This window comes from Callorhinus ursinus, unplaced genomic scaffold (genome assembly GCF_003265705.2).
Source record: "Callorhinus ursinus isolate GAN/ISIS: 27379988/994484 unplaced genomic scaffold, GSC_fseal_2.0 scaffold86, whole genome shotgun sequence".
Lineage (NCBI taxonomy): Eukaryota > Metazoa > Chordata > Mammalia > Carnivora > Otariidae > Callorhinus > Callorhinus ursinus.
The window spans coordinates 3,292,518-3,305,799 of NW_027397148.1; the positions used below are offsets into that span (position 1 = coordinate 3,292,518).

General features: G+C 40.6%; 1 protein-coding gene across 1 annotated transcript in view; it reads left to right on the plus strand.

Annotated features, from left to right (window-relative positions):
- Nucleotides 1–13,282, plus strand: part of PIEZO2 (piezo type mechanosensitive ion channel component 2) — a 541,878-nt gene that overhangs the window by 418,027 nt on the left and 110,569 nt on the right. The window contains exons 13-17 of the mRNA XM_073888032.1: nucleotides 956–1,186; nucleotides 4,966–5,089; nucleotides 6,201–6,484; nucleotides 7,809–7,957; nucleotides 10,030–10,203. Of these exons, the coding sequence (XP_073744133.1) occupies nucleotides 956–1,186; nucleotides 4,966–5,089; nucleotides 6,201–6,484; nucleotides 7,809–7,957; nucleotides 10,030–10,203 (962 nt within the window). The remainder of the gene's footprint in view (nucleotides 1–955; nucleotides 1,187–4,965; nucleotides 5,090–6,200; nucleotides 6,485–7,808; nucleotides 7,958–10,029; nucleotides 10,204–13,282) is intronic.

Sequence of the window (13,282 nt, forward strand, 5' to 3'; positions counted from 1 at the left end):
AAGTTAATAATAGTCTTGAGCCTGATTTTTGTATTGTTCTGGTAGCTGCCCTTTGAGATACATTTCTGATTCTTTGTAAATTTCATGTGAATGAAAGAAGATGTATCATTTGTCCAGTGAGTCTGATGGCTCTTTAGTCCTACCCCTTATAGGACAGAAGCTGAGGCTGGCCTTTAAATGAACTTGGTTTTATTGTTTGGAGTGTGCAGAAGCCAAAGACACACCTTCCTTGTGTAAACTTTCTCATTTCTACAGTGTACATCTTCTTAGATAATCCCAGAGTGATCTCTAAGTCCCGACTTGTGTGCTTACTCTAGTGATACCCACAGCTTCCATTTCAGAGCCCAGCTATGGCCACATTTACCTGGCACTCTTTTTTTTTTTAAGATTTTATTTATTTTTGACAGAGAGAGAGTATACAAGCAGGGGAAGCACCGGGCAGAGGGAGAGGGAGAAGCAGGCTCCCTGCTGAGCAGGGACCCCGATGTGGGGCTCGATCCCAGGACTCTGGGATCATGACCTGAGCCGAAGGCAGACGCTTAACCAACTGAGCCACCCAGACGCCCCTACCTGGCACTCTTAAGTGACGTAAATCACTCCCAAGCTAGTTTGGAAAAAGAAGGGATAAAGCACTTAAAATTGCTTTTAATACTGTAAAGTAGGGTGAAGATGAAGACCTTTATACCTAAAAGGAAAAAACATTAGAAAGAAGACACCCGTGCCCTTGGCTCCATTCCGTGTGGGAAGTTAAAAAACAATGTTCCTCTCGGCAAGATCAAGTCTTTTCTCTTCAGTTCGTCCCTATGCCCCAGGTTGGGATGTCTGTCTGTGATTTCACCACTCTCTCTTCTCACTGGATTGAATATTTTTTAGAGAACTTCTAAGTTAACAGAGCAGGGGAACACTACATTGTACTCATCACCATTGTGTGTTGTCTTTTCCCTTCTTCCTTGAGGCTTGGAGCATCACGTATCACAGCTGGTTGACATTTGTGTTGTTGATTTGGTCATGCACCCTTTGGATGATTCGCAACAGAAGAAAATATGCCATGATCAGCTCTCCTTTCATGGTCGTCTATGGAAATCTGCTGCTGATATTACAGTATATATGGAGTTTTGAACTTCCCGAAATTAAAAAGGTCCCAGGATTCTTGGAAAAGAAAGAACCAGGAGAACTTGCCTCAAAGGTAAGTGAATAGGAAAACAAGAAAACAAAACATTGAAACAAATCCACAATAATCATAATAAGCATATCCAAGCACAGACTTACTTACATGGGTTCCAAATATTCAGTGCTTTACAAAAATGAATAGATTAAAAACTCTAAGAAATAATTTATAATGCTTAGTGGTCTCTATAATTTAAACATGAATAAATATCACACCATGCTTTTAGATTTTATTTAAAATAACAAAGCTTTCCACTGAAAGGAGAAATATAGTTTGCTATATTTTAATGTCAATTACAGTATAGTAGAAATTAGATAGAGAAATAGGAAAATACAGTGTAAAATGTACCCAAGTATTAGAGGACTTTCTTTGATCTCAGTTTTCAAAACAGGCTGAATGCATTGCTATTACAGATAATCATTGATTATTAGTAAAAACATTTTTTCTTCAGTTATGTCTTAAAAAACACTGTTAGCAGCAAAAATTAAGTATGACCCTTCTTGTTTTTCCTTCTTCAGATTATATGATATGCCTTCATTTGTAGCAACAAGGTTCATGATCTTTCAGTACTCATTATTTTCATGGTCCATTTTAATAGCTTTTATTTCAGAAGATTATATGCCCCAACCTTTCTATTTTGTGGGCAGCGTGGCAGACTCTAAACACACGTGTCCATTGTGTTGATGACATTTTGTTAAGACCGTGAAAGCAGTCTCGTGTCCTGACTCCATGAGCCTTGAACACCTTTCTCCTCTAGGCAGAGAATCACTCTCTGAAAGGGACATGAATTTACAGCACACGAAACCCACCTTTCCCCAGAGCAAGCACTTTTTTTTACACCTTACCAGACACCCCGTATCCAAGGCAACCAGGCGTGAATGGGGTGCTAGTAGATACCAAGGATTGGTTCTCATAACAGACTTTTTGAGGAAGGCTACTGGGGTAAAGGAGAAACTCCTAACAGGTGAATAGTAATGACAGACGTTAGATCATAATCCCCTGTGTTCACAGACCATGGCAACTTCCTTCCTTTCTCAAACCCCACTCGATGCTGACAGTCCCACAGAATATTTTCGCTGACAAGTCACTTTTGTCTCACACTCTTCCCTCTCCTTCTCTCCCCTTAAACACACATCCCAAACTGGGAAGTTAGTCTTTTCTTTATAAAAGAAATTCAAAACCTCATCTTTTGACTATGCAAATCCATTTCAACCTGGCTTGGAATATTGGTGGGACATCTGAAACATATGCCAGCTAACTGGTTTAACTACCTCCTGTCTAATCTAAAATGAACAGCTCTGGAGTGCCTGGGTGGCTCAGTCATTAAGCATCTGCCTTCGGCTCAGGTCATGATCCCAGGGTCCTGGGATCCCCCCATGTCAGGCCCCCTGCTCAGTGGGGAGTCTGCTTCTCCCTTTCCTTTCCCTCTATCCCTCCTCCTGCTCATGTTCTTGCTCTCTCTCTCAAATAAATAAATAAAATAAAAAATAGCTCTTGGGGTTGGGGACATTTTTGGGGAAATAAATATATTATTTGTTTTTTAAAAAAACAGTGTTATTCTGGAGAAAATAGGGCCTGCACTTGTATTTTAGTGTACCCAGGAATTAAAAAAAAAAATGCAAGGCCTTATCAAGGATAACAACACAACCTAAGATCATAAAATATCATGGTGACATTTGTCAAAGTACATTATTAAACACACTGCAGAGTACTGAATGGGTCACTGTGATGGAAAGTGAGAGAAAGAAAGAATATGTCCTGGGTCCTCAGAGGTCTGGCCAGTCTGGGGGAGCTAGATTCAGCTCCTCGGTAGCATCCTTCAGCTGCTAGAGTGTGTTCCCCACTCTATCAAACTACATCAACTGTACCTTCCAAACTGGGTTGTAAATCACCTTTTCCAGGAAAGGTGCCCCTTCTGCCCCTGAGTATTCCTAAGCTCTTTAGACATGCACTAGAGAGACAGATTTCTTTCCCAAATTGCAGCTATAGTTCAATTTGTTGTGACTCACAGAAGTTTAATGCCAAGTTTTCAGAAATGGAGGCACTCTGGTTCTTGACTTCTTAAGGCCCTAAACATGTTGTCCTGGACTGATTGGGACTGGTTTATCCTGAAGGCAAAGGAGAAATGGATATTTATGGATTGTCAGGTGGGCAGTTAGAATAAAATTGTCTGGTTCGTTTGCCTACTTTTTTCAGGTCTTTGGCAAATATTTATTAAAATCCTACTATGAACCATAGTGAAATGCCACTTCACACTCACCAGGATGGCTAGAATCAAAAAGGTAGATGGGGGGCACCTGAGTGGCTCAGTCGGTTAAGTGTCTGCCTTCAGTTCAGGTCATGATCTCAGGGTCCTGGGATCGAGCCCTGCATCAGGCTCCCTGCTCAGTGGGGAATCTGCTTCCCCTTCTCCCTGCTCCTTTTCTCCTGCTCACTCTCTCTCAAATAAATAAATAAAATCTTTAAAAAAAAAAGTCAGACGATAATAAGTATTAATGAGGACGTGGAGAAACTGGAACCCCATACACTGCTGGGGGGCATGGAGAAGGCTGCAGCCACTTCAGAAAATGGTCTGTCAGTTCCTCCAAAGGTTAAACATAGAATTGCCATAAGACCCAGCAATTCTACTCCTAGATATTATACCCAAGAGAACTGAAAACCTATGTCCACGCAAAGACCTGCGCGTGAATGCTCATAGCAGTGTTATTCTTAATAGCCTCAAAAAAATGTAACAACCTAAATGCCCATCAACTGAGACATGAAATGTTGTCTGTCCATACAATGGAATGTTACCAAATAAGAAAAAGAAGTGAGGGGCCAGCACAGGCTACAACAGGAATAAGCCTTGAAAACATTATGCCAAATAAAAGAAGCCACAGGCCAAAGAATGTTTAGTAAGTAATTCTACTTACATTAAATGCCCAGATTAGGCAGTCTGTAGAGACAGAAAGTAAATTAGTGGTTGGCCAGGGCTGAGGTGGGCAGGAACGGGGTGACTGTTCTGGGGCTTCTTGTGGGGTGAAGAGAATATTCTACAATTGATCGCAGTGTTGGTCGCACAACTTTGTGACTTTACTAAAAACCACTGAGTCGCACACTCCAAATGGGTAAATTGTATGGCATGGTAAACTGTATTGCCATAAAGCTAGTATGAAGCAACCACTATGTGCCAGGTCCTATATCCCCTGAAGAAGGAGCTCCCCAAAAGCATCAGCTTTTTTTTTTCCCCTAGCTCTCCACAAAACCTTAACATACAAGTATGGACACTTAGAACAATTCTTCCTTCAGCTTTGGGAGATGAATGGGATATTAAAGGGTTCTGTTTTCTGGGATGAAATGTTCTTTTTCCCATCTGTGGAATTTTTCATCCCAAGGAACATTGCAGAGTCAACGAGTATTATGGAAGAAATATGTCTTCCTGTTGCAACTGTGTTTATGTCACAGTCGGGACAGGAAAGCAAGGACTAGTACCTCCGGGGAGACCAGTTGCCAAAGCTGACTTCTGGCCCAGATGGAAGTAGTTTGGGCTGTCGGGACACCTTCCCTGGGCCCCCACACGCTGCCGAATGACCTCCTGGCCCTCAGACATGCTTGTTCGTGTCTTTGAAATCAGCAAAGGGGATTTCAAAGCCAGTGACTTTCAGGTGAAATCCAGTGGCTACCCGACTCTGTCTCATACAGAGAGGCTTATTTATTGTGTTTCCACTGAAATGTGGAGAAAATATTGTATATGTTGAAATGAATTTACACCTCAAATGGGTGGCTTAATTCTTGTTCTGCTAATTCTCTACTTTCAGATACTTTTCACCATTACTTTTTGGCTCCTGCTGAGGCAGCACCTCACTGAGCAAAAAGCTCTTCAAGAAAAGGAAGCTCTTTTATCTGAGATCAAAATCGGAAGTCAGGAAAATGAAGAAAAAGGTAAATTGGTGTGACTAGAGAGTTTTGTGCTCAGCAGAATCAGAGAGAGAGGGCTCCCCACATACATCAGAAAGCCTCTATACTTCAGAGCAGATAAAAGCTGAGCATTAACCTGGAGTGATGCAAAACCAGGGCTCCAGTGGGGCCGAGTTAGTGCACACATGGGAGCTCACAAGGAGCTTACAGAAACGAGCTCTCATTCAATCCTCACAAAACTGATTCCCACTTAAGGGAAGAAGAAACAGGTTCAGAGAAGTTAAATAGTTTATCCAAGGTCACACTTTCAGAACCAGGAAACAATCAGAATTTGAAATTGATATAGTCATTTTAACTTGTGTTATTGTCATGGGCAAGGGACTCCTTGTTCATAGAGGATGCATTCCAAGACCCCTGTGGATGCCTGACACTGCAGATAGTACTGAACCCTAAAGATACTATGTCATTTCCTGTACCTCCAAGCCTATGATAAAGTTTAATTTATAAATTAAGCACAGTAATCCATGAACAACTAGTAATAAGATAGAAGAATTATAATAATACATGGTAATAAAATTTATGTGAATGTGGTCTCACTCTCTTTCAAAAAATATTCTCGTGTTGTACTTGGCCTTCTAGTGATGCTATGAGATAAGAAAAGGCCCAGCGATGAGATGGGGTAAATGACATAGGCAGGTGACATGGCATTAGACTGTTATGGACCTTCTGACCATGTGTCAGGAGGAGGATCATCTGCTTGCGGACTGCTGTTGACCTTGGTAACTAAAATGGTGGAAAGCAAAACCACGGAATGGAGGGGACGGGGTCCGGGGCACTGTACTTAACTTTTCTAGATCCTGTCATTGGATCCTGGAAATGAAAGCAGGTATTGTAAAAGATGAGCATAAAATATTACCAGGTTCATATCTTTTAAACTATATTTCACAAAGGTTATGCAACTTGATTATGATGCATTATAAATGCTGCCTTGTTTACTGGAACAGTGCGAAATCATTCAAATCACAGAGTAACACATGAAACATGCGCTTCCATGCCCCCCACACGACACCCAGTCGGAGTGAGGCTCCAGGCAGGGGACCAGCTAAGTTTAACAGCACAGTCTTCTATTTTGAAGATGATGAGCAAGATATACAAATGGAAGGAGAGGCCGAAGAGAAGGAGGAAGAGGAAGCCAAGGAAGAGAAGCAAGAGAGAAAGAAGCAAGAGGAAGAGGAAGTGGAGGAAGATGATGACCAGGACATCATGAAAGTGCTGGGCAATCTGGTGGTGGCCATGTTCATCAAGTATTGGATCTACGTCTGCGGAGGAATGTTCTTCTTTGTCAGCTTCGAGGGTAAAATTGTGATGTACAAAATCATCTACATGGTGCTGTTTCTGTTCTGTGTGGCCTTGTATCAGGTATGTAAACCATTGTCCTGTTTTGTTTTGTTTGTTTTTTGTTTTGTTTTGTTTTGTTTTGTTTTAAATCCTGGTAGCTGTCCTGGGAATACATTGAGCTTCCTTTGACAAGATTCTAAATAACTGTCATCCCCTGAGCAGATTATCTAAAGTGATCAATGCAATTCAAACATTATATATTAAGAAGGCCTAAAAGGGGAAATGACTATCTTCAGCTTACTCATTATTTTAAAATTTGGGGCTCTTAAAAAGTATAAAAACAAAAAAGTTCATGAGTTTTTCAAAACTTCTTGATAAAAAAAAAAACCCTGTATAATTAAATTCATTTTTGAATAGTCAGTGAAGAAAAGTGGCCAGATAATCTAAAATATGGGTTGATTCCCAGTTCACTTGTACTTCAGACTTTAGAATCAGGAGACTGTGTGTGCGTGTACACATATATGTGCATAATGCATCAACTCTTTAGTATTTTATTCATTAGAATTTATAGAAGATTCTACTAAAATGAGTTAGCCTCTCCACCAATTCAATCTTTTTTTTTTTTTAAGATTTATTTATTTATTTGACAGAGAGAGAGAGAGAGAGACAGCAAGAGAGGGAACACAAGCAGGGGGAGTGGGAGAGGGAGAAGCAGGCTTCCTGCCGAGCAGGGAGCCCGATGCAGGGCTCAATCCCAGGACCCCAGGATCACAACCTGAGCCGAAGGCAGACGCTTAACGACTGAGCCACCCAGGCGCCCCTCCACCAATTCAGTCTTAACTTCTTGAAAAATTGTCACTCAGGGATAGAAACAAGTGCAACAGGACACTCTTCATGCAGGCAACCAACAGGACAAATAAAGCAACTACACTCATTCACCTGTAGAGATAAAAATATCTCAACCAAAATTGATGAAGTTTTGAAATACTTTTAAATACTGGAATTTCAAAACGGAGGCAGTTTTCTCCCAACAATAACTACCATGATGGCAACATCTTCCATATCATTCCTTGAACGCCTCCAATAGACTAGCTTATGAATAGGATGATTTCATCCTCTTTCCAGCTCTCAAAGTAGGTACTTACAGATGGGGAAACGGAAGCTCAGAATGGTCCCGCGACTTACCCCAAGATATAGTTAGCAGCTCTCAGTACTGAGACTCCAATCTAGGTCCAGTGGACTCTATGAGGAACAGAGCCTCAAAACCAAAAAATGAAATAGATTTGATTTTTGAGTACTTGTCAATATCATCACCTGTCACACTTGCATAAATGAGGTGCTTTTGTAAGTTTTTTTTTTATAAATCAATTCTTTTTTTCTTTGTTTTTCAACATCCGGTTCACAGGTGCACTACGAGTGGTGGAGGCGAATTCTAAAGTACTTTTGGATGTCTGTGGTTATTTATACCATGCTGGTGCTTATCTTTATCTACACATATCAGTTTGAGAACTTCCCAGGACTGTGGCAAAATATGACTGGGTTGAAAAAAGAAAAGTAAGCAATTTGGTGTAAAATGGACTGTGAAAGGGACAAACAGGATGAAGAGCTGCATGCATGGTGTTCAGCCATCTGGAGGGGAGGTTTTAGTAAAACTGATGTCATCAGTGTCTATAAGTTCCTTGAGAACAGGTCAGTCTGTGGTCTCTCTGCCGAGCCCTGGGCTTGACATGTAGAGTATGTACTTGATGAATATTGACCGAAAAGTGCATTTTTGACCCCATTTTAATGAAATAACGTTTTTAAATGTCCGCTGCACGTGAAATACCTGCTTAGTCCTTTGCTGGTCAGGCCTTCTACTTTCCAAGTTGAGCTCATTCAGCAGTTCAGTTGATTCATAGGCTTATAATATAAAGCAGCCACCTCTCTTCATTTATGGAGCTGGTGCAAAGATTCTAAGGAATGCTTGATGCCATAGAAAAAGTGCTAGAAGACTACTGATGAGGAAATAATTGTTCATGTGCGTGTGACAGATCTGTGCATGCACTGTAGCCTTTTCGGATTTGCTGCTGTAAACTTCTGAAATGAGTTACACAGAGCTGAATGAATATACTGAGGTGGCTAAAAGAAAAGTTTAAAAGGAAAGTTCGCCATGTAGTTAGGCTGACACATCTTTAACATTTATTTAATAAATATTTATCAAACGCCTCCCAGGTGCCAGACACTGACTCTGCCTGGGGACACATCAGGGAGCAAGACAGACAGAGTCTAAGCACTGCAGAGTTTACATTCTAGTGGAGGAGACAAAACAAAAAACAAAAAACAACCCTGCTTAATTGTGCAAAAAAAATAATTACAAATTGTGGCAAGTCTGTGAAGGACACAAACAAGAGGCTGAGGCAGTGAACAGTGGGGGATACAGACTATAAATAGAGTGGTCAGGACAGGCTTCCCTGAGGAGGTGCCATTTAAACTCCACCTGAAGGGCTTAAGGAAAGTATATGAGTTGGGAGCTGAGATGCAGAAAAGCATCCTGGCAGCAAATGTGAAGATCGTGACACAAGACTGAGTTTGGCATGAACGAGGAAGCAGAGGATGGTTCGGCTGCCAGGAGCGAGGGGGACAGTGGACGGAGCAGAGGTGGAGAATGCAGCCAGGCGCCCAGGATGTGCATGGCTCTTAGGTAGTGGGGTTGGCATTTTATTCTGGGTGAAAATTTTAAGTCTTTAAGGAACACTTGGTGGGCTGAAAAAAAGTGCTGTCAGAGGGCAAGAGTAGAAACCACAGGGCGGGTTAGCCAGCAATAGCAGGGGTCCTGTGAGAAATGATGGTGGTTTCATCTAGAGTAGGTGGCACAGAGACGGGTAACAGAAGTGGGCAGCTTCAAGAGATGCCTAGGAGGCCGACAGAAATGTGAGAATGAGATGTGAAGGCAGAAAAAGACAGAGTTCCTGATTCCAGAATGTAGCACAGGGTAGGCGGTGGCACCAGGGAAGACTCAGGTGGGGGGCAGGGCTGGAGAGGAGCGTCGCTGAGCAAAACTAGGAAGCCAAGAACAGTGTTTGGAAGACAATATGAAATAACTGTGAAAAACAAAAAAAAACCAACAACTTCTGGTAAACATTTGGGCACAAGAGTCCACGGGAGAAGCCTGAGTTGTAAATGCACATTTGAGTCATTTGGTGGTAAGATGATGTATAAATCCCTGGGACTTATGAGATAACCTAGGGAAAAATAAGCTGGAGAAGAGACTCAACACTGAAGTCTGGGGCTATTTCACATCTGGAGATCCAATAAAAAAGGAGGAGACAGTGACAGAAGAGAAACCCAGGCCAGTGTGGCGGCACCAAGACCAGAATTATTTCGAGAAGGACTAGAGGCAGAATTAAAGATAGAGAAGCAGCCACTGAATTTGACAATATTGAGGTTGTTACTGACCACTGGAAGAGTAGGTCAGTTGGATTGATGGAGACAAAAACCAAAGCAAATGCATGGGAGAGAGGGTTGCAAGAAATGGTGTAACCGGACAGTGAAGGACTATGATATGATTTATAGCAAAAAGAATGTGCGCTCATTGCCTAAGAAAGGCAATTGCTTTTTGTTTCATTTCATTTTCTTTTGTTTCACAGGCTCGAGGATCTTGGCTTAAAACAGTTTACCGTGGCAGAACTATTCACTCGCATATTCATCCCAACTTCCTTTCTGTTGGTGTGCATTTTACACCTTCACTACTTCCATGATCAGTTTCTGGAGCTCACAGACCTGAAGTCCATTCCTAGCAAGGAAGACAGCGCCATCTACAGGTGAGAGCTTGCAAGAAGCACGAGCCTCTTGCTCTGGGCGCAACCACTTTAATTCCCCACTTCATTTTTTTTCATTTATTACACTTAGTTTTATTTATATTTCTGTAATAGAAATACATATATATGAATATAATGTATAAGGTAAGCATAATATGTAACATATAAGATATATAATATATTAGAATACATATAATATATAAACATATATTTATATATCTGCTATATAAATACAGCAAAAAATGTGCCATGATTAGACCCTTAGAGTTTAGAAAGATAACTGTCATTACTGTGGAGAGTGTTGGGCCCCCTGCAGGAAGCCAATAACTAACCTTAGAATTTCAACCTTAAGCTTTCCATGGGTACCCACCTGTGAGTAAGAAAAGGAAATGAGAAAAAAATGTGGAGTATTTTATGACAGCTTCTGAAACAATACATAGTGACTCATGACTGGTTAATGCAAAGTGATCTTGATCGTCACGTGAGTAAATTTAAATTAGCTGCGCAGATGCAAATACTTGAGAGTTGGCGATGGCTATTTTGTGTCTGGGCCGTGATGTGTTTTTAGAACATTAAGGAAATCTGGCTGATTCAGAGGATGAGTTTTCTGTTGTGCTAACAACCAGTGAAGAAGCAAGAGCGTACCAAAATGTGATGTGCAGAATTTTTCCTTCCACTTTGGAAATGAACTTCCACTAAAAGGATAGAAAGTACAGTCTACTACTAATCAGCAGATCATGTAAGGAACTAAAGTGATGACAGTGTTTGCTTTTATCAGCTTTCTGTTGTCTTCTCATCTATAAATATATAAAATGCTTACAAGCAACAGATGAGGTGTCTCTCTCCAGGCCCCTGTGCGTTGCAACCACAATGGTTTTATCACAAATTTCAGAGTCGGTTCCCTTACAGGGAAATTTCAAGCATTCTTCTAATGAACATTCATACTGATTTCTCTCTTTGCTTCAGATTTAGCTTATGATTCATTTCCTGGAAAAACCCTTGTTAAGCAACCAACGAAGCAAAGGGCTGTATGGAGGGAGGGCAGATGCCAGCCGACAATCCCCTTTAGTCCTTTTGACTCGCTCTGAACTCTTTTTCAAGGGAAACAATGAGCACAGCAAAAGAAGATGAAGTAGTATTTCATCACGCACAGTTTTATGAACTACCAAATGTTCAGTTTTCTTCTATACTAGGGACTGGAGTCGTAGATAACTCCAAGACTCTTTTATTTGGTGATGAAAACCATTTTATAATCTCTATCTATTTATTGATGGCCAGCAGATTTCTTTTCCATTTTGTGTTTTTTGGACCAGAGTTTACATTTCCTTTTTATTCTGAGTATGCTCCAGATGCCTTTCAGTCTGTGAATGGCTCCCAACCAGTAGAATCCAGAGTTATCGGGCATTTATATCTTATTCTGTCAAGGCACCATCAATAAGCAAGCTCAGCTAAAACCTGTCTCCTCCCAACACCCCACCAGGGAGAGGACACGGATGGGGTCAGTGGCTACCCTCAGTGATAATCAAGTATTAGGAAAAATAAGGTAGTTATTAGAAGTCTGGGAGCCCCCTAAGAGAGATTACTTCTAGGCAAACTTGTTAGCAAAAGAAGTCACCCTAAGATTAAAAGCTTACAAACACAGTGCCCTTATAGGAAAATGAGATTTATCAATAATTAGTAGAAGTATTTTTGAGGACTTTTTTGACATTGCTTGTGAATGCTGGGGATAAAATTAGTATTTGATGTTTAACTCTGATAAGGTAACATGCTTTATTTCATTATAACCAGCACCATTTGTTCAAAAGGTCATATTCAATAATCAAGAAAAACCTGTTGGTAAGCAAAGTATATTTATATGTTTGTAAAAGAAATGTAATGATTGGCAATTGCTAATGATGCCTTTAATTTTTTTTTCTTCTAAATGCCTTTCTTCCCTTGGATCTCTATTTTTCTCCTCATGCCAAGTTCCTCCAGGATGTAGGAGCTTTTTCCTGCCCTTGCTCTTATTATCATGTCTTTGAATCTAATGTCACACAATCAAATAGAGATATAGGTTACAGTTTCCAGGAAAATAGAGATTTTCAGGACCACAGTTTTGTAGGAGACCATGCAGCTCAACAAAGATTGTACCAGCCCAAAAGAATCACAATTTTTGAGACCTAGGGTATGTGAAAATGGAATTTGTTCCTCGGAGTTCCCTGGAAGCATGTAGAACATTATTTAATTATGTAGGTTCTGGGGAAGGACTACAGTCTCATGTGGAGATGTTTTCTCCGTTTCCATGGCTGTTCCACTCACAGCCCTCACCCTCCATGCCATGGCAAGAGGAGAAAGAAGATCTAAATGATCTGTAGCCATTTGAGGTCATTGCTTGCCTTCCTTGTGGCCATGGATTTAGCCCCGAGCATGCCCTGAACAATTTTCTACCAAGAAAACAGAGTGATGAGAGAGTATACAAGGCCAGCTACCTAAAGAGGTTAGGAACATGGGATTTCATTTTTAGTTCTTCGAAAAACAGTTTTCTAAGACCTTATAGAGTTCAAGGTTTGGTTCAAATTCAAGTTCGGTGTTTTGGGATTTCCTGTAACAGTTTAATATAAAAATCCCCAAATTTTAAATTTGAGCGTAGGATATATATCCCATCTTTTTAAGCAACTTGTTCCCATCCGGGTATTTTCCTTACTAACAATATTTTTTTGTCCCTGGAGCCCTTAATAAGTGACCACATTAAGATCAAAATGAGGAAGAGAAAGAAGTATTTACAGAGTTGGGATTGGCTGTCATGCTTTGCCTTCTCTGCTCCTGCCTCCTTTGTAGATGTTTTACAAAATCTGGCCCACAAATTGGGAATAACAGTCTCTGATAACATATATATTTAATAATAATGTGTGAAATATCCATTGTATACTTAAATATCCATCCCTGCAATTTGTCCATACTTTCTTTTAGAACATGCATATAGAAACAAAATGACTTTGTTTAACTTCAGTCTTAGAAAACCTAGGGAATACTGTTGCATATGGTTACTTAGTAGGATTTTTTTTTTAATTTGGGGGAAAGAGCAAGAATTCATCTTTTAGAT